This window comes from Rattus rattus, chromosome 16 (assembly GCF_011064425.1).
Source record: "Rattus rattus isolate New Zealand chromosome 16, Rrattus_CSIRO_v1, whole genome shotgun sequence".
Classification (NCBI taxonomy): domain Eukaryota; kingdom Metazoa; phylum Chordata; class Mammalia; order Rodentia; family Muridae; genus Rattus; species Rattus rattus.
In genome coordinates this window covers 28,454,422-28,473,278 of record NC_046169.1, presented here as the reverse complement: position 1 = coordinate 28,473,278, position 18,857 = coordinate 28,454,422, and the positions used below count along the sequence as shown (strand labels likewise).

General features: G+C 49.4%; 1 protein-coding gene across 1 annotated transcript; it reads left to right on the top strand.

Annotated features, from left to right (window-relative positions):
• The first annotated feature begins 1,191 nt into the window (after positions 1–1,191).
• Positions 1,192–13,065, top strand: Bri3bp (BRI3 binding protein). Its single transcript, XM_032886585.1, has 3 exons — positions 1,192–1,517; positions 9,456–9,558; positions 12,284–13,065. Exons 1-3 carry the CDS (start codon positions 1,287–1,289, stop codon positions 12,709–12,711), a joined length of 762 nt encoding a protein of 253 aa, XP_032742476.1. The 5' UTR covers positions 1,192–1,286; the 3' UTR covers positions 12,712–13,065.
• Positions 13,066–18,857: the final 5,792 nt, after the last annotated feature.

The window sequence follows — 18,857 nt, the reverse complement described above, 5'->3', positions numbered from 1 at the left end:
CCCTGTCTCAAAAAAACAAAAACAAAAACAAAGAAACAAAACAAAATGAAAAACCAAAAAAAGAAAACAAAACAAAACAAAACAACAACAACAGAACTCAAACAATAAAGTGAAGTGTTGCGTGCCTGTGAGCAGGTGAAAGTCAATGGAGTTTGTGCTGTCAGTTTCTGCTTTTCACTATGTAGGTCCCAGGGATAGAAATCAGGTTGTCAGACTTGGCAGCAAAAATCTTTACTTGATGGCCTGGAAATGACAGAAATCCACCTGCCTCTGCCTCCCAGTGCTGGGTTTAGAGACATGAGCCTCCACCACCGCCCAGCTCTTCCTCCTCCTTTTCCCGTCCTCTTATTTGAAACAGGGTCCTACTGTATAGGGCAGGCTGTATGAGACTCAGGGTATAACTAGGTCAGCTGTCAGACTAGCCTTCCTCCTTCAGCCTCTCTAGGGTTGGACTTACAGGAATGCACCACACGTCGCCTGTAATACGGTTATTGTGGCCCTTAAATCTTTCAATCTCATACTCCCCTGGTGGTCTTGCCTGCCGTGGACGTTCATAAAGCTCAGTAGCTTTTCCCGTAGGAAGTCCTGAATTTTGGATTGTAAATTCCTCTCATCCCTACACACCTGTAAATGTGGACTCTAGCTCTTTGCTCCTTTAAGTCCTTGTAGGTGGCGCGCGTACTTCCTGACACCAGAGTTGAGTGGCGGGAACAACTCTAGACACCCTCCCCCTCCCAACCTCTTTTGATGAGTCCCGAGGAACAACCCCTGATCCCCTCAAATCCTTTATATATGGGACTGCACGAAGCTAAAACACTGCTCCAGCTCCCTCTTCTCACATCAGCTCTCCTTCCCTGTCCCACCACCAGCTTCCCCTCTCCGACCACTTTATGCCTCGGAAGTGCCATGGGTGCAGGAGGGGCCTGAGAACGAAAGAACGTGTGCTCCGCGCGGCCTGCTTTTGGGCTGCGGGGAGGTGACACACACCTGCCCTTCGGTTTTTCAAACGCTTGAAAGGAACCGGCCCAGACCAGGAGAGAGCCTTTGCAAGCCCCACAGGCTCTACCTTGTGCAGCAGAGTCGTTACTATCAGCTCCAGGGTTGCAGAGGGAGGCGGCCCCCGGGGGCTGCGGGCGGAGGCGGGGCTTCGTGCGCGGGGCGGGGCGGGGCTGCAAGGCGGGGCGGGGCGACGGCGCGCCCACGCGGTGCGGCCCGGAGCACTCGCTGGCGGTGTGCTCCGCCTTCTCCCCCCTTTCAGCCCCCCGACCCTCCTCCCTTGGCCGAACATGGGCGCGCGCGCGTCCCAGGAGCCCTGGGCCCGGGTCCTGGTCGGGCTGCGGGTGCTGCTGTCCGTTCTACTTCTGACCCTGCTGCTGCTGTCGCTGGTGGCTCCTGGAGCGCAGGGGGCTCGGGGCCGCGGGGCTGCGGACAAGAACAGCCACCGGCGCGCGACGAGCAGCTTCTCCCAGAGCGTGAGCAGCCTCTTCGGAGAGGACAACGTGCGCGCGGCTCAGAAGGTGGGCGGCGCGCCCGCGGTCACCTTGCGGGGCCCAGAGACCGTTGGTGGGGGGGCACCCGGGCTGGGGACGGTCGCGGCCTGCTGCAGCCTGGACCGAGCGCGGCCCCCGGGAGCGCGTGACGCCCGCGCGCTACCCGCCGCGTCTCAATAGTCGACCACTATGAGCCAGGCACTGGAGATGTCCGGGTCCCCGCGCGGCCCGGCCCCGTGGGCCTTCTCTGCCTTCCATCCCTTGCTTCGGAGATATCTGGGCCGAGTTCTCCTTTCTAGGGAGTGATGGGGTCTGAGCTATTGCTTTGGCCACCTGATCGCCTACTGTGTGTTTGGGGGTGGGAGTGGGGGTGGAGGACTTCTTGGTTGGAGCCTTTGGTTTAGCTTGGGAGCCTCCGGCACTAGGGTGAACCCCTCCACCAAGGAGCTCCCCCCAAGCTCCGCCGTGGCACCTACGTTGGGTACACGGTACTGAGAAAAGAGAAGTCAAGATGCACGCGGTTCTTTGGCTTTTCTCTCGTTTCCTTCCTGGGCTCTGGTCTCGGGGTTGTGGAGTCCAGAGAACTTTGGGTCCAAGTTGGGGCGCTCCCTCTTTTCAGCCGGATGAGGTTAGGCCGGTGACTTCACTTGGTGTGTGTGTGTGTGTGTGTGTGTGTGTGTGTGTGTGTGTGTGTGTGTGTGTGTGTGTGTGTGTGTAGTCCAGAGGTCAGCCTCGGGTGTTCAACTTAAGGAGCCATCCACCTTTGTATTTTGAGACAAGTTCCTTTATTGCCCAGAAGTTTGAAGATTAGGCCAGGCTGGCCGGCCAGTGGGCCTCTGGGATCTTCCTACTCTATTTCCTCGGCACTGGATTCCAAGTATTCTTGAGAGTATACTCGGGTCCTTATTCTGGAACCCAAGTCCTCGTGGTTGCACAAGAAGCTCCTTATCGCCCGAGTTTTATCTCCCCAGTCCCAGTGACTTCACTTTTAAATACTTTCTATAATATTTATTTGTCGATTGTGTGCGCATGTGTGCACTTGTGTGCAAACGTACGTACAAAAGTCAGAAGACCGCTTTAAGGCATCTTTCAAGTTCTCTGCTTCCACCATGTGGGTCTTGAGAATCATTATCGGTCATCAGCTCTGTGGCAAGCAGAACCTTTACCCGCTGAGCCATCTTGCCTGTCCCTGGTTTCGAAGCTCTAAACCTCAGTTTCTCTTGTCTGTTAAGTGGGGATGGGAACAATAGTTTTTTTGTTATGTGTTGAGGCTGCTGGTTCCTTCCTGGCCCAGAATCCGGGCGTTCAAAGTTCGTTCATGGCATTTCTAGGTTGTAAATTAATTTAGTGGAGCATTGCTTAGACCTGCTGGCGGTATTTAGAGGTTTAAAACATGAAAGTTTTTCTTGGTCCTTAACATGAGGGAGAAGAACATTAAGAATTCAAATTGTCTTTTTTTTTTTTTTTTTTATTTTGAGATTGGGTCTCTCTTTGTAGGCCTAGAATTCTCTATGTAGGCCAGGCTGGACTCTTAACTCAGAAGAGATCCACTTGCCTCTGCTTCCCAAGTGCTGAGATTAAAGGTGTATGCAGCCAAGCCTGGGTGTGTTTCTATTTCTTTTTATTATGTATTTTTTATAAAGATTTACTATCTATTTATAGTGTTTTGCCTGCATGTACGCCTGCAGGCCAGAAGAGGGCATCAGATCCCATTACAGATGGTCGTGAGCCACCATGTGGTTGCTGGGAATTGAACTCGGGACCTCTGGCAGAGCAGGTACTGCTCTCAACCTTTGAGCCATCTCTCCATATTTTTAATTACACATATGTGTGTGATGATACACGTGAGTGCAGTTGCCCACAGAAACCAGAAGAGAGCCTCGATGCCCCAGAGCTGGAGCTCCTGGCAGTTGTGAGCTGTCTGCCGTGCCGTGGGTGCTGGGAACCAAACTCAGTCCTAGGTAATAGCCGCATGAATTTTTAACCGCCGCGCCGTCCTTCCAGCCTCCTTGGTGGATGCTTTGTATTACGGTCATTCATGTTCCAGCTGCTGAATAGTTACATAGCAGCAGTAGTTTTGGGTCTGGGGTCTGAACTCTTCCATCTCCCGCATGCTAGGCTCTCGGGGTTGGGCTACCACTGGAACACTCAGTCTATTTAGTAACGGTCAGTGAATGAAGGAGTTGTCGCTCTACTATGGAGCTGGCATTTGCTACTTCGTGGATTCCTTTCTCTGTTCCAGCCCTTCACTTCTTCCCTTTCAACCCCCTAACACTGGATGTTGTGTTTTATAAAAAAAGCCAGGATATGTTTTCTAGAGCAGGGTATGGTGAGGTGGGAGGGGTGCCTCAGCGGGTCCATGCTGAGGCATCTCTTCCCCCTGAGGTACCAGCCAGATGACTCAAGGGAGGGAGGCGGGGGAGGAGGAGGAAAGGCGGGTCAGAAACGTGGGGGGAGGGAGAAAGGGGTCAGAGAATTAGAAGGGGCAGAGAGATCGAGGAGGGGCTAAACAGCCCTTGATAGCAAGCCAGGCCTACCTGCTGTTGCCAGGTAACTGTTGGGAGAAATGTAGAAGGAAGGTCAACATTAGGAAGGGAAAAAAGGGGTCATCATCATTAGACCACTTCCTGCTGATTAGGGGCCTCAAGTTCCTTGGGGCAAGTTTGATATTTGCCGTTAGGATATCTACTTCTCATTTCTCTGTGGGCGGCTGCTTGACAGATTGCAGCCAACAGCATCCAACCATCGACCAGCCACACACCTGTCTGGGCTCTAGCCTTTGAAAAGTCCCCAGACTTCCAAACATCGCACATTCACAGAAACTATCTGTAGCCGACAAAACAGCGACCCTGTTAGAGCACGAGGCGAATCACCATCACCCGCTGCAGAGCAGCCCCTATCCCCACACCTAGGGTTAAAACCAAACGTATTCTTACAATAGTTCTGTGCTTTTAAAAGAAACCAACATTCTCACAGCACTCCTATTAGGCAACGGCCTTTCATATGTACATGTTTCCTGTCTCTGCTGAGCAGGTATTCAGTATGTGGTGTCTACAGCCCCGTCACACCCCACTCTCCACATTCTCTCTCTGCCCAAATGAGACAGAGAGGAAGTCGATACCCCAGTGTGAGCGCTCTCTCTCTCTCTCTCTCTCTCTCTCTCTCTCTCTCTCTCTCTCTCTCTCTCTCTCTCTCTCTCTGGCTTCAAATTCAGACCTCTGCCTTCTTCCCTTGAAACCGGTTCTCTCACTTAACCTGGAACTGCTGTGGTAACAGCGATCCTCCTGTCTCCACTCCTACAACACTGTGCATGGCCACACCTGGCTTTTTAGGTGGGTTCCCAGGGCTTGAAACTGAGGTCGTCATGCGTGCTTAGCAAGCCTTCCCTTGGCTGGGTTTGAACTCCCAACTGTTCTTGCCTCCAGCTCCTAAGTACTGGGTGTTCAAGCATGAGCCACTGTACCCAGCTCATGGCATACTTGAGATTGAACCCAGGGCTCTCTGAATAAAGGCAAGCACAGTACCAATGTGATTATACCTCTAGCCCCTTAATTTTTTTCTAGTGATGGTAATAAAATACACATTGGCCCATAGTTTACTGTTTTCACTCAGTTCTGTAACTTTAAGCATAGGAACAGGGTCACACACCATTGCCCCCAAAGGAAACTCAGTATGGACTAAGCAGTTGTTACCCTTCCCTGCAGCCAGCACCTGCCCGACTCCATCTCTACAGATTTCCCTATTTGGGTTTTCACATAAAGGGAACTAGGCCCTGCTCGCCCTTTGAGTCCCATCTGGCACCTTGCTTGGCCCTGCTCGCCCTTTGAGTAGTCTGGCACCTTGCTTGGCTGCTTTTGAAGGGTGGCAGGGAGCGAAGGCTGTGTATGATTGAGTCCACTGGAGTGTGTCCCTCCAGATGGGACCAGAATGGGACCTTAGCGTGCAGACTGTTGTGTGTGCACACAGACGGCTTCCGCTGTAGATGTTACAAGTGGCTATGTTGCCAGGCTGGGCCTGTAACATACACCTGTAATCCTGGCACTGAGGTTGTGGAGGCAGGAGGATTGCTAATTGAAGGTCAGCCTCAGCTACACAGGAAGTTGAAGCCATTCTGAACTACATAATACTAGGCTCCCCCAGGGGGGGCCTCTTTTAAAGGGATTATTATTATTATTAGTTTGTTTTTTTTTTAATTTATTTATGTATGTGAGTACACTGTCGCTGTCTTCAGACACACCAGAAGAGGGCATCAGATCTCATTACAGATGGTTGTGAGCCACCCTGTGGTTGCTGGGATTTGAACTCAGGACCTCTGGAAGAGCAGTCAGTGCTCTTGACCGCTGAGCCATCTCTCCAGCCCCTAGTTTGTTTTTTCAAGACAGGGTTGCTCTGGGTACCCCAGGCTGGCCTCAAACTCAGAGAGCCACTTGCCTCTGCCTCCCGAGTGCTGGGATTAAAGAAGTGCATCACCATGTGTATCTGTGTGTGTGTGTGTGTGTGTGTGTGTCTGTGTGTCTGAGCATGCTCGCACCACTTGAATCATGGCTGTCATTATTCGAGCACTCGCCATGTTTTTTTTTTTAAAGATTTATTTTTAATAATGAGTATATGTGAGTATATGTACTTGAGCAAGTGGCCCACATCAGGCCTTTGGATGGTAGAAAGGGGTGTCAGATCCCCTAGAAGTAGAGTGTATGTACATGGTGGAGGGGCTAAGGTGAGAAGCAGCCTGCATGCCTGCAATCTCAGCACCCAGGAGGCTGATGCAGGGGTGGAGTTGGGTGGGACGGAGGGTGTCTCTCAAAGTTTGAGGCCTATCTCCCAAACACCTGGAAAAGTAGGACACATGAGACCTAATCTTAAAAGGAAATAAAGCCGGGCATGTTGGGTAATCCCAGCTCTGAATGTGTGGAAGCAGGGAAATTTGAAGTTGTCCTGGAGAGGGTCGAGGCGCCTGCTGTGCATGCCTGCTGACCTGACTTTAATCCTGACACCCCATTCCCTTCTGCCCCTCATGCGTGCTTCTCCTGTGATAAGCACTTTTTCTTTAGTGGCAACACCCCGTTTCTATGGTTCTACAACCCTTTGTTGACCAGCCACATAGTTGCCATGCTATGTCCCCCAGTCCCCTGAACTGACGAATTTGGAGTCTGATGTAGGACAGCTCTCTCACCTGGTATCTACTGGCTCTGGTCTCACAGTCACTCGCCAGGAACCCAGTACCCCAGCGGGTGCTGAGAACAAGAGAGTGCAGGTCTCTCACTGCTCTGATGCCAGAAATCTGAGGTCCTTGTTCTGGTCGGCTGGCTTCCCCTGGACCCAAGAATGTGCCTGCAGGCGCTTCGCTCTCAATCCTGAGAGCTGTCAGAAGAGTGTCTCTGTTTGCTTGATTTTGATTTTGTTTTCACCCAGACAGGGTTTCTCTGTTGTAGCCCTGGCTGTTCTAGAACTCTGTAGACCCTGCTGGCCTTGAACTCATAGAAATCCACCTGCCTCTGCCTCCCTGTGTGCTGGGATCAAAGATGTGAGCCCCCACCGTCTGACTTTTTTCTTTTTTTTTTAACAAGAGGCCCAGGACCTCATGTGTGCCGGGCAAATATTCTACCACTGAGCTACACGCCCAACTGTTTTTATTTGAGGATCTCACTAAAATATCCTGATTGGCCTGGGACTCATTCTTTAGTCCAAGGCAGGTTTTGAACTTGCAATCTTTCTGCCTGTTTGGGAACACAAAGGTCCTTGTTCTCACGGATAAACACTGGGGAAGCCAGGCATGTTAAATACAGGGTGTTCTTTTTGTGTTTTCTGCCCAGAGGGCTGCTAATGGAGGTTGGTAGGGTGTAGGGCCAAGTGATACCTGGTTCCTCACAAGCTACCACAACCAGGACTGGAGGTGCCCACAGTCTAGATGATCTCCTTGTTTTCTGTATGGCCAGGGGTTTCCCCAGGCTCCCACAAACAGGAACAGAGGTGATTGATAGCCCAGATGGTCTCCTGTGTATGACGGAGACCACACCAGATCTTCCCCTAGGCCATTAAGAAAATAATACTGCAGACTTTTAGTCCCAGCAGGCCAATCTCTGTGAGTTCAAGGCCAGCCTGGTGTACAGAGAAACCCTGTCTCTAAAAAACAAACCCGCGAAGCCTATCTATAAAGCTCATCCTCATGGAAGAAGCGACACGTGCTTTGAGAATAGTTTTGGTGTAATTTTCATGCTTCCTTGAACACACAGGATTGTGTTACACCAGGAAACCACCTTTGCAAATTGTACTTACTTAAATATGCCTAAAATAAACCTCGCGATGGCGGACTCTAGACGACCGAGTCAACCCCCGCTGCTGAGTCGTGCTGAACCAGGTTTCCTTCCTTCTTGCCTCCTGTGGATCATGGGATCGTAGGCTCTTCACTCTGCCAGCCTTGGTGTGGGCAGACACTTCCCCTCATCCTGTCCCCCCACCCCCGGCTCCCCGCTCCCTCCACACACCTGCCTCAGCCTCCTCAGTGACTGGGATGACAGAGTGGCTGGGATGACAAGCCTGTCCCTCTGACACACATCTGCCCTATTAGACTTGGCCTACCCTAATGGTTTTATTGTCACCAAATCACTTTTTTTTTTTTCTTTTCTTTTTTTCGGAGCTGGGGACCGAACCCAGGGCCTTGTGCTTGCTAGGCAAGCGCTCTACCACTGAGCCAAATCCCCAACCCCACCAAATCACTTCTTTAAAGACCTGTTTTGTTTTGTTTTGTTTTGTTTTGTTTTGTTTTGTTTTGTTTTTTTGTTCTTTTTTTTCCGGAGCTGGGGACCGAACCCAGCTAGGCAAGCGCTCTACCACTGAGTTAAACCCCCAACCCCTTAAAGACCTGTTTAATGTCTTCAAGCATTCCCTCAGTGGGGACCAGGGGCTCCACGTTCCAATTTAGGAGAACCCTATCAATTCCATAAAGTCTGAGAGTCTCCTTGTGTGTCTAGCTTTGCCAAAGGGACTGCCGTGTGGCTGAAAGGGTGGGGATCTGCCCTAGCGTGTCCTCGCCCGCCTGTCTGTCCAGTTCACAGCCTCTGAAAAGGCTGACCCTCTGGTCTGGATTTGCCCTTCCTGGGGCCTTGCCACCCTGTTGTTCACTGCTCTGAGTGGACCAGGTGACCTACCGTATGACCCTCTTCAGCTTCCTATGTCCAGTCCTCTCTTGGTCCCATTTTCCAACTGGGAAAACCAGGCCTGGAAGGTCCAGGATGACTCAGAGTGTAGCTTACCCTAGAAGAACTCCTGCACACTATAGCTGGTGCCATCAAAAACTGAACTGCTGGGTTGGGGATTTGGCTCAGTGGTAGAGCGCTTGCCTAGCAAGCGCAAGGCCCTGGGTTCGGTCCCCAGCTCCGAAAAAAAAGAAAAAAAAACAAAAAAAAAACTGAACTGCTGCCTTCTGCCTGCTTCCTCCCTTCCTCCCTCTCTTGTTCTTGTTCTTTCTTTTTCTGTTCTCTCTCTCTCTGTCTCTTTCTCTCTCTCTCTCTGAAAAACAAAATCTCAATATGCAAGTTCTATCTATCCCAGAACTCACTGTGTATATGTCGACCAGGCTGGCTTTGAACTCACAGAGTCTACCTGCCCCTGTCCCCAGAGCATTAGGATTAAAGGAGAACACCACTATGCCTGACTTTTCATGGTTTTCTTTTTTAAGATTAGTTTGAGAGAGAGAGAGAGAGAGAGAGAGGGAGAGAGAGAGAGAGAGAGAGAGAGAGAGAGAGCGCGAATGTGCTTATGTGTGTGTGTGCGCGCGCATGTGCATGCATGTAGAAGAGGGGCTTTCCTCATTCTACATGGTGGTGAACCAGCAGGCCACAGACTGCCTATGAGGCAGCTCCTGGTTTTTCTGTCGAGTCCTCTCCCAAACTCACACGTTGGTGCCTGGGTAGCTTGGGACGACGGTGGATTGGTTGATTCTTTCCTGTCTTCTCGTCCCTGCAGTTGCTGTCCAGACTGACTGAACGATTCGTACAGGGAGTGGATATGTTCTTAGAGACGTTATGGAAAATTTGGATGGAGCTATTAGAAGTCCTTGGGCTCGACGGTAGGTATGGGGATGCTCATGCAGGGAGGTTCAGTTGAGTGCTTTTTGTTTTGAGGGACGATCTCGCTGTGTAGGGTGTCTCTGTGTCCCCAGCTGAGAGTACATGAGAGGGCTGAGGGTATGGAGCACCACGGGGAGGAAGGAGCATTTTCTCTTTCATAGCTGAACCTGTGTCCGTGAAGCTTCAAAAGTGTTGCGAGTACCCGGGAGGTGATGGCACACACCTTTAAACCCAGCACTTGGGAGGCAGAGGCAGGCGGATTTCTGTGAGTTTGAGGCCAGCCTGGTCAGAGCGAGTTCCAGGATGGCCAGGGCTGTCACACAGACAAACCTTGTTTTGAAAAAGTTAAAAAAAAAAAAAAATAGTAAAGGTTGTGTAGATGGATGGTGGAGGCAGAGCCTGCAATGATGATGTCCTGGGCCACCTGGAGCCCCCGGAAGCCAGAGGAGGGCGGAAGAGGCTCCTAAGAACTGTCACGCATGTGTACTCAGAGCTGTGTTTCAGCATAGCCAGAGACACAGTAGAGAGAAAAGTGTGAGTGGAGGAATCGGAGGACAGCAGGCTTTGGGAGCACAGCCCTGGACTTGAACTTTTGGCTTCTGGAGCTGGGAGAGGGGATGAATTTCACCATCTAATGATCATCAGCTACCTGGTGAATGGGGGTCAGTTGTGGCAGAGCCAGAAAGCAGATATAGTGGTGTAACAGGATCCTCTCAGAACCCGTTAGCCCTGGGCATCCTTTACAGATTCAGGACCAGGGCTCACGGTGAAGCCAGGCTGCACAGGCCGGGGCCCACACACCACCACAATTGTCTGTTCTTCACCACCTACCCCACTTCCAGCCTGGAATCCCAGAGTTTAACTTTTGAAAGGCCACACAACCAGTTCTTGCCACCTTGCTACTCAGGTAGTGAAGAGGAGGTAGACAGGTGGCCCTCAGGATTCTGTGAGGCATGAGGCCCCCTTGGGACCGAGATGAGTCAACACATCCCCAAACATTGCAACCATGTGCAATCCTGTGAGGCTGCCTCAGCCATGACCTGCTGGGATTGTGCAACTCCAGGTTACCATCCCTGGGCAGTGAGCGTGTGGAGATAAACCGGATTGCAAGGAGTTGCATGCAGCTTGGGCTGGGAAACGGCAGAGCAGGATAGCTCAGGACCCCAGGCATCACTGAGGAAACTTGGCCAGGTGCGATCACCCGAGAGTAGCTGGTGGGGGAGGTGAGCTACCTTGTTTCTGTGCTGTGAGTCTCCCTCTTGGTTTAAATAAGCTGCAGGGCACCCGAAGTCCTTTGGGAGCCATGACTGGAGCTCAGAACCAGGACCATCTAAAGATGGCTGCCCTCAGCCCCCAAGCACTTCCTTCCCCATCGCTTTTCAGAGTGTTAGTTACCATGGAGACCCCTCTGCTCAGATCGGTTTGATAGCAGTAAGCTTTGAGGTATATAGAGGCACTCCACTGGTCTGGTTACTGGGAAAAGAAATTGGTCTTAGAGCTGGAGAGACGGCTCGGTGGTTAAAAGCACCAACTGCTCTTCCAGAGGTCCTAAGTTTAAATCCCAGCAACCACACGGTGGCTCACAACCATCAGATGCCCTCTTCTGGTGTGAATGAAGACAGCTACAGTGTACTCAAACACATAAATAAATAAATCATTAAAAAAAGGAGTTACCTCTTTAAAGAAAGACAGGAAGGAAGGAAGGAAGGAAAGAAAGAAAGAAAAAAGAAAGAAAAAAGAAAGAAAGAAAGAAAGAAAGAAAGAAAGAAAGAAAGAAAGAGAAAAGAAAGAAAGAGAAGTTGGTGAAATTTACCCTGGCATGGTGGCTCTTGCCTTAATCCCCATACTCAGAGACAGGCAGATCTCTGACTTCAAGGCCAGCCTGGTCTACATGAGGACTCCCCATCCCATCTCAAAATGTTGACATCGATTTTACTGTTTCTGTTTTGCTGATATTCTTGGTTTTGCAGCTGTAATTTTGCTTTGTTTATGAGACAGGGTCACCTGCACTCCACACTAGTCTCAAACTCACTGTGGTGGAACCAAGGAGGACTTTGAACATCTGATCCTCTTGCCTCGGCTTCCTGAGTGCTGGAATGACAGATGTGAACCACTGTAACCAGCTCCTTGTAAATATGGGGACTTGAGTTTGACCTCCAGCACCATTTTTATAAAAATGGGTCTCTCTGTAGTCCAACTGTCCTGGAACATTCTGTAGATCAGGTTGGCCTCGAACTCTCAGAAATCCGTCTGCGGGGGTTAAAGGTGTGAGCTGCCACTACCCAGCTTGTAAAAATATTTTTTGAGATTTATTAATTATTTGTTTTTATGTGTTATGGGTGTTTTGTCTGCATGTACTTCTGTGCACCTCGTGTATGCAGAACCCACGGATCTATCTGACGTTCCCCTGTCTCTGGAGTTACAGGTTGTTGTGAACCACCATGTGGTTGCTGGAAATCAAACTGGGTCCTTGCAAGAGTAGCCAATGCTTTTAAGTACTGGGCCATCTCTCTAGCCCCATAGAAGGTGTTTTAAACTCATGAGGAGACTTAATAGTCCCGAGAGACCACCTGTGTCCCCTCAAGTATTTGCTTTATTTTACTTTCATTGTGTTGCATTGTGACAGGAGCCTATGGGTCCAGTCCCAGAGCCCATCTGTCCTAACAGCTTTTAGAGAAGGTCCTGACCACAAGGGAATAACTGTCCCTGTCCTCTGTTTTGCAGTGTCTAACCTGTCACAGTACTTCAGCCCAGCCTCTGTATCCAACAGTCCCACCCGGGCCCTGGTGCTGGTTGGTGTGGTTCTCCTGGCCTACTGGTTCTTGTCTCTGACCTTGGGCTTCACCTTCAGCCTCCTCCACCTGGTGTTTGGCCGCTTCTTCTGGCTTGTGCGTGTCATCCTGTTCTCCATGTCCTGCGTGTACATCCTCCATAAGTACGAGGGGGAGCCCGAGCACGCCGTGCTGCCGCTCTGCATCGTGGTGGCCATCTATTTCATGACAGGGCCCATGGGCTACTGGCGAGGCAGCGCTGGTGGCCTCTGCAGCCCCAGTGTAGAGGAGAAGCTTGAACACCTAGAGAACCAGGTGAGATTGCTCAACATCCGCCTCAACAGGGTGCTCGAGAATTTTGACCGCTCCAACGAAAAGTGAAGGTCAGCTACCAGTTCTCCAACCAGCTAATCACGTCAGAAGACAGCAAAAGATGAAAAGAGCCGGCAACCCCATGGAAACCCTAACCCTCCCAATAAACTGAGCAAAAATGCCACACCTGGTGTTTCCCACTGTGTGTCCACCTTAGGAGCCATTGGAGGGGAAGAACTTACGTAGATGGCCAGTGGGAAAACATTTTTTAAACAACAGATATACCCCTGTTAGCCGTGTAGTTGGGTAAGTTTATCTGTGCATAGAACATAAAGTTGATTTTTTTTCCCCAAACATTTAAATATATCTTTTGTAAGGTTTTTAAATAAAGGCAGATGGAGTCAAGTTTATCAGAACTTTGAAGGGAGCACTTGATGTTTTTAAGGAGGTTTAAAATGGCTGGTGGGTGAGCACTGTGTGCAATATCTTTGTCCTCCCAAATGTGACCTTTATTTCATGTCATTTGGGGTGAGTGGTGACCTGGTTAACAAGTGCTGTCTCTTGTCATTGTGTACACTTGGGCTTCAGAGTTTTGGATCCTAGGGACCCCAGGAGCTCTCTGTCCATTGTGTCCCTGTCTATTTCTGTTTTGTATGGTGCTGGGGACCCTGAGCCCACCCCTACCCCTGACCATTGTACTTCTGAATGAAGGTACCCATAGACGTCCTGAGAACTCGTTCTCCTCTCTGGACTTCAATGGAGACTAACCCTAGCCTTTCCAGAAAGACTCGGATGGAGCTGCAAGCTGTCCTTGGAGTTTGATGCTAAGAACTTCCCGGGTGGGCCCTGAAGATCGTTCCAGAGTCCAGCCGAATCCCACATTCCCTGCTTGCCAGCTGGACCCTCATGGGATTCGCTCATTTGTTTCCTTTGCTTCTAATGGACTCAGGACCACAGAAGAAAAAGGAACTGCTCACGGCCAGTAACATCCTTCATTTCATTCCTTCTAGAACATTCGTAGGCATAAGCAACCTTGAGATCTGAATCGTTTGTCCTGAGAATTTTTGTAATTGTGTGCTAGGTGCTTTTTAAGTCTGGGGTCCAGGGCACTGTTATAGTTAAACCTCTGGGTGCAGAGGCCTTTTTACCAGCATTCTGTAGAAAGAAGACTGGCTTTTGCAGGATGTGTCTGGGGTCGCCTGTGAGGACTGGGTCCTTCCGTGAACCTTGGAGCCACTGAGTCTCTACTTCAGCTTGGTGGAGGCACCTGTCGGCTCTCCTGGCAGACCTTGGTGGAGGGACCCAGCTGATGCCAGCCCTGTGTGTCTGTGAAGTTCTGTCATTGGTTATCTGCCACACAGATTTGGGTCTCTGAGGATGTGGCTAAGTAAGACCTCTGTTCTCGAGGTGACCGTATAGGACTCTCACTTTCTTGAATTTCATTTCCTTCTGGAACCCATACTGGGGAAATCTCTTCACAGACACTGGAGACCCACGACTTCTGGTGTGAAACATTCCAGTTATATCCTTTAGATACTCTAGACAAATCTGCTTGCAACACAGGCTGTAAGTGACCGGGGAAGGGGCACATTGGTGGCAAATGTTTTCTTTCCTTCCAAATGTCTGGCCGTAAAAGATTGCTTTGCAGTATTGGCTAGGGGGCAGTCGCTCTCTGTAAAGCTGAGCATTCGTGCTCTTGCCTTGACTCCTCTCAGTGGCCCCTGAGGTATTCTAGGTTGGGTCCTATACAGTCCACTGTAGCTGAGTGTGTAATCCCAGTATTCAGGAGGCAGAGGCAGGAGGATCGCTGCTATTTTAAGGGCAGCCTGGTCTAAGTGGTATGTTCCAGGCTGGCCAGGGTTACATAGCGAGTCCAAAAGCTGGGTATAATAGCACAGGAGAGTCAGAGGCAGGCACATCTGAGTTGGAGGCCAGTCTGCTCCATAGAGTGAGTTCCAGGCCAGGTAGCATTATACATTGAGGGCTTGTCTCAAAACAAAAGCAACAAAAAAGGTAAGAAAAATCTGCAATATTCTTTCCAGCCTGACCAAATGTAGACTCTAAAGCCAGTTGAATATATATAATGTGTATATCCATATATTTCCATATATATTTGTATATACATGCTATATATATTCATGTATATACACACACAAGATGCCTTCGTTTTAATTTTTTGATTTAATTATGATTGTTTGAGACAGGGTCTCATGTATTTAAGGCTGGCCTTGAACTTGCTAAGTAGCTGAGACTGGCCTTAAACTTCTGATCCTCCTGCCCCCACCCTCCTGAGCACAGGGATGACATGTGTGTGACAATACTCCCACTGTATGCACACCTTGGGGTGAGCATGGTCTATGCATGTTAAGAGAGCACTCTAGAGTCCGGTCTCGGGATGCCTTCATTCTAACTGGAAGAATGTACGAATCAGAGTAGAATGTTACTTGAAATTCTAGTTAGGTTTTTTTTTTTCTTTTTCAAAACTTCAGATGATGTTATGGTGTTTGATGCATACATTTTATTTTACCTTGTTTGGTTGGATGTTGGTTTGTTTTTTTTTTTCGGAGCTGGGGACCGAACCCAGGGCCTTGCGCTTGCTAGGCAAGCGCTCTACCGCTGAGCTAAATCCCCAACCCCCTTTTTTTTTCTTTTTGCTTGGTTTGTTTTTTGTTTTTGTCTTTTGTTTTTGTTTTGTTTTGTTTTGTTTTTGAGGCAGGGTCTCTCTACATAGCTCTGGCTGTCCTGGAACTCACTCTGTAGACCAGGCTGCCCTCTAACTCCTCAGACATCCACCCGCCTCTGAGTGCTGGTATTAAAGGCATTGTGCCATGCTACCATGCCTGGCACTGTTTGGATGCGATCTTAACCCCCAGTAGTTAAAGGTTTTTCTTTTTTTTATCTTCACTCCATGGAAGCGTGCAGCTCATTGGCCTCCCTTCCCCTACCATCTCTTTTGTATGTGGAAAGATGTATTTTTGTACCTTATGTCATGCCTTATCTTCAGGGCTGTATCCAACTCCCCCTTAGCGGAATAACATGATAAACCTTTTGATGGCAGCTACTGTGGCTCTATTATAATGAAGGGGCAGGCGATATGGCTCAGTGGGGAAAGGTACTTGCCACCAAGCCTGAGTTTGATTCCTGGGACCAACATTGTGAAAGAAGACAGACCACTCCCACAGGGTTTCCTCTAACCTCTACACACGGGCCATGGCTTCCCACCCCTCGGCCCCAATAAATACATATATACTTTTTTGTTTTTAAATGAAAAGAAGGGTTGGGGATTTGGCTCAGTGGTAGAGCGCTTGCCTAGCAAGTGCAAGGCCCTGGGTTCGGTCCCCAGCTCCGAAAAAAAAAAAAACAAAAAAAACAAAAGATAAATGAAAAGAAGATAGAGTAAGAATTTTAACGGTCTCAAAGTCAGTGTTAATTCCCTGGTGGTCCTTTCTCACATTAAATACTTGCTTTACCAAGGACAGGAGTGAGGTTATATTGGCTGCCTCTGAAGTGCACTGGGCTTAACTTAGGGTATCGGGGTTAGCGATTTTTGCTGGCGGTGTTTTATTTTATGTATATGGGTGTTTTGTCCGCTTGTATGTCTGTGTACCACGTATGTGCCTGGTGCCTGCAGAGGGGAAAAGAGGGCGTCAGATCCGTTGGAATTCAGAGTGACAGTTGTCAACTGCCTTGTGGATGCTGGAAATCAAGCCCAGGTTCTTTGGAAGAACAGCCAGTGCTTTGGCCACTGAGCAGTCTCTCCAGCCCTGTGGTTTTGGGTTTTTGAGATGGTATGTCTTGTATTCCTGGCTGGCCTCAAACAGGCTATGTGGCAGAGAATGACCTTAAACTCCCGATACTGATCCTTCTGGATTAGAGACAGGTGCCACCAACACACCTGCTTTGTGCAGTGCTGGGGATGGAACCCAGGGCCTTCTACATATTATGTAAGCATTCTACCAAATTAGCCTGGTCCCGGCCTGTGGTCAGTGTTTATGTAGTGGTTTCTTCCCTGTTCTGGTCAGGAGGCTGTTGGTATAGCACACAGGCACCTCTCGCAGACTCACTTTCCATCGCTGCCAGCAGCTCCCACCCCCTTTGGGTCCTTTGTTGAGGCTTGTCCCTCTTTTGCCTGGCAATAAGTGTGGGAAAGAATGTCCTCACTGCTGGCCTTGTGAATCATGATGGGGTCCTCTATTCATAAAAGTGACCCAGGGACAACCCAAAGAGGCAACCTGGGAAGGAAGTTGTGGATAAGTGGCCAGGTCTGCATGTCTTTCCTAGGTGCCTAGCGAGAGCCTCCAACGGAAGCTTGGGCATTGTTATATGGCCCTGGCACACTCCCGGGGCTAGCTCTGCTTGCTCACATGGTCCTGCCACTCTGGCCTGCTCACAGATGGCTGGGAAATAGTATGACCAGGAAGCCCGATGTCCTTGCAAACCCAGAACTCAGTCTAGAGATAGACAGGAAGGTGCTGCGTTCGAAGCCATCCTGGTCTGCATGCAAGACCCTGTCTCAGCAAACAAACCCAGTTTGTTCAAGAGTCAGTACAAGGGTTGGGGATTTAGCTCAGCGGTAGAGCGCTTGCCTAGCAAGTGCAAGGCCCTGGGTTCGATCCCCAGCTCAGTACAGAATCTAACAGAGCAGGCTCTATGTCTCATGGTTGGTGGGCAGCCTAAAGGACTTCCCTTCTTCACCACCCCTGCTGCTTTGGTTTGTTCTGAGACAGGGTCTCACTCTAGCCCAGGCTGGCCTCAAACTCTGCTTGCCTCTGCCTCCCAAGTAGTGGGAAGAAAGGTGTGCACCACCGTGCCCAGAAAGCCAGCATTGGTGCGCCTGGAGCGCACCTGTAGCTACAAGGAACTTCCAAGGCGACCCTCCCGGCCTTTTAAATTCCTGAGCTCTGCCCCCAGCATGAAAGCTGCTTTTCAAAGCAACCTGCGACTGTTCTGTAATTTTTTTTTATGTACTTGGGCTTTGGGCTCCTCACCTGTGAATTTTTTTTTCTTTTTCTTTTTTATTTTTTTTTTGTGGGTTTTAACCTAAGACCCTTGTCACTGGACAATTTCCGATATGTTCTGCCTGGCATCAGCAAGTTTCAGCCAGTTGCATCCTCCTGTGTTTTGCTCTTTGGTGGTCCCTCTGTAGCTAGGACAGACAAGGAGAACCTGTCTTTCTGTCCTGGTGGCAGAAGAAGCACATTCTTATTGTCACGTGGACAGCTCTAGCAGCCGATGGCTTGACCGACTCTCCGCCCGAGGTCTCTGCACGTTTCAAACCTTTGCTGTTGTGTCAGCTTCTTGTCCGCATCTGTGATAAATCTCTGAATATCCTGTAATTAAATTCATTTCTCGTGACAGTGATTAGTGTGCAGTTAAATCCCCCATGAAGTAATTATTTCCCTGTTTTTAGCTAGGGATTTTTTTTTTTTAACCAATGACTTCTTCACAGTTGACTTCCTGTTTTGTGTCTCAGCTTAGACGTTTTATATAGTGTTTAATTTGACACAGTAGAAAGCCATTCTGCGTGAACATGGCGGGGCGCGTGCGCACACACGCACATGTGCACACGTTAGTTGGGAAGCTGATTCTACGAATATATAGGGAAAAAAAGCATCAGGCTTAGTATTTTTTCGCAAAGTGATGGATACATTCCTCTTATTTATTAATCACTGGCTTGATGTTAGAGGTCTTTGTAGATCGACTTTAAGAATTGGATCAAAATATTGTGAACATTGCAGCTTAATAAATGTTTACTGTAATGTTGTTTGGACTCTTGGGTGGATTTCTTCACCGTGGTGAGGCACTTGAGGTAACCTCCACAATTAGTCATTTTACGGTTTTGGTCTTTATCTTACATGTGTGACTGATTTGCCTGCATGAGTGTATGTATATCTTGTGTGTCTCTAGTGCCCTTGGTGGTCAGAGGAGGGGGTCAGAGCCCCTGGAATTGCAGTTACGGAGCCATATGGGTGCTGGGAAGTGAACCCAGGTCATCTATGAGAACAGCAAATGCTTTTTAAACTACTGAGCCATCTCTCCTGCCTCAAAGATTCCTTTTTCAAAAATATAGATTAAATTATCTGTATATGTATGAATGCTTTGTCTGCCTGTGTTTTGGCACTGTATACATGTGATGACTTCAGAGCCCAGAAGAGGACATTGGATCTCCTGGAGATGGAGTTACAGGTGAGAGAGACTGTGTGGTTGCTGGGAAC

Bases quoted from the DNA above. Each gene is read 5' to 3' on its own strand.
- Bri3bp (XM_032886585.1), top strand. From the start codon at position 1,287: ATGGGCGCGCGCGCGTCCCAGGAGCCCTGGGCCCGGGTCCTGGTCGGG. The intron at 1,518-9,455 runs GTGGGCGGCGCG...TCGTCCCTGCAG, and splicing joins ACGTGCGCGCGGCTCAGAAG to TTGCTGTCCAGACTGACTGA. The intron at 9,559-12,283 runs GTAGGTATGGGG...TCTGTTTTGCAG, and splicing joins AGAAGTCCTTGGGCTCGACG to TGTCTAACCTGTCACAGTAC.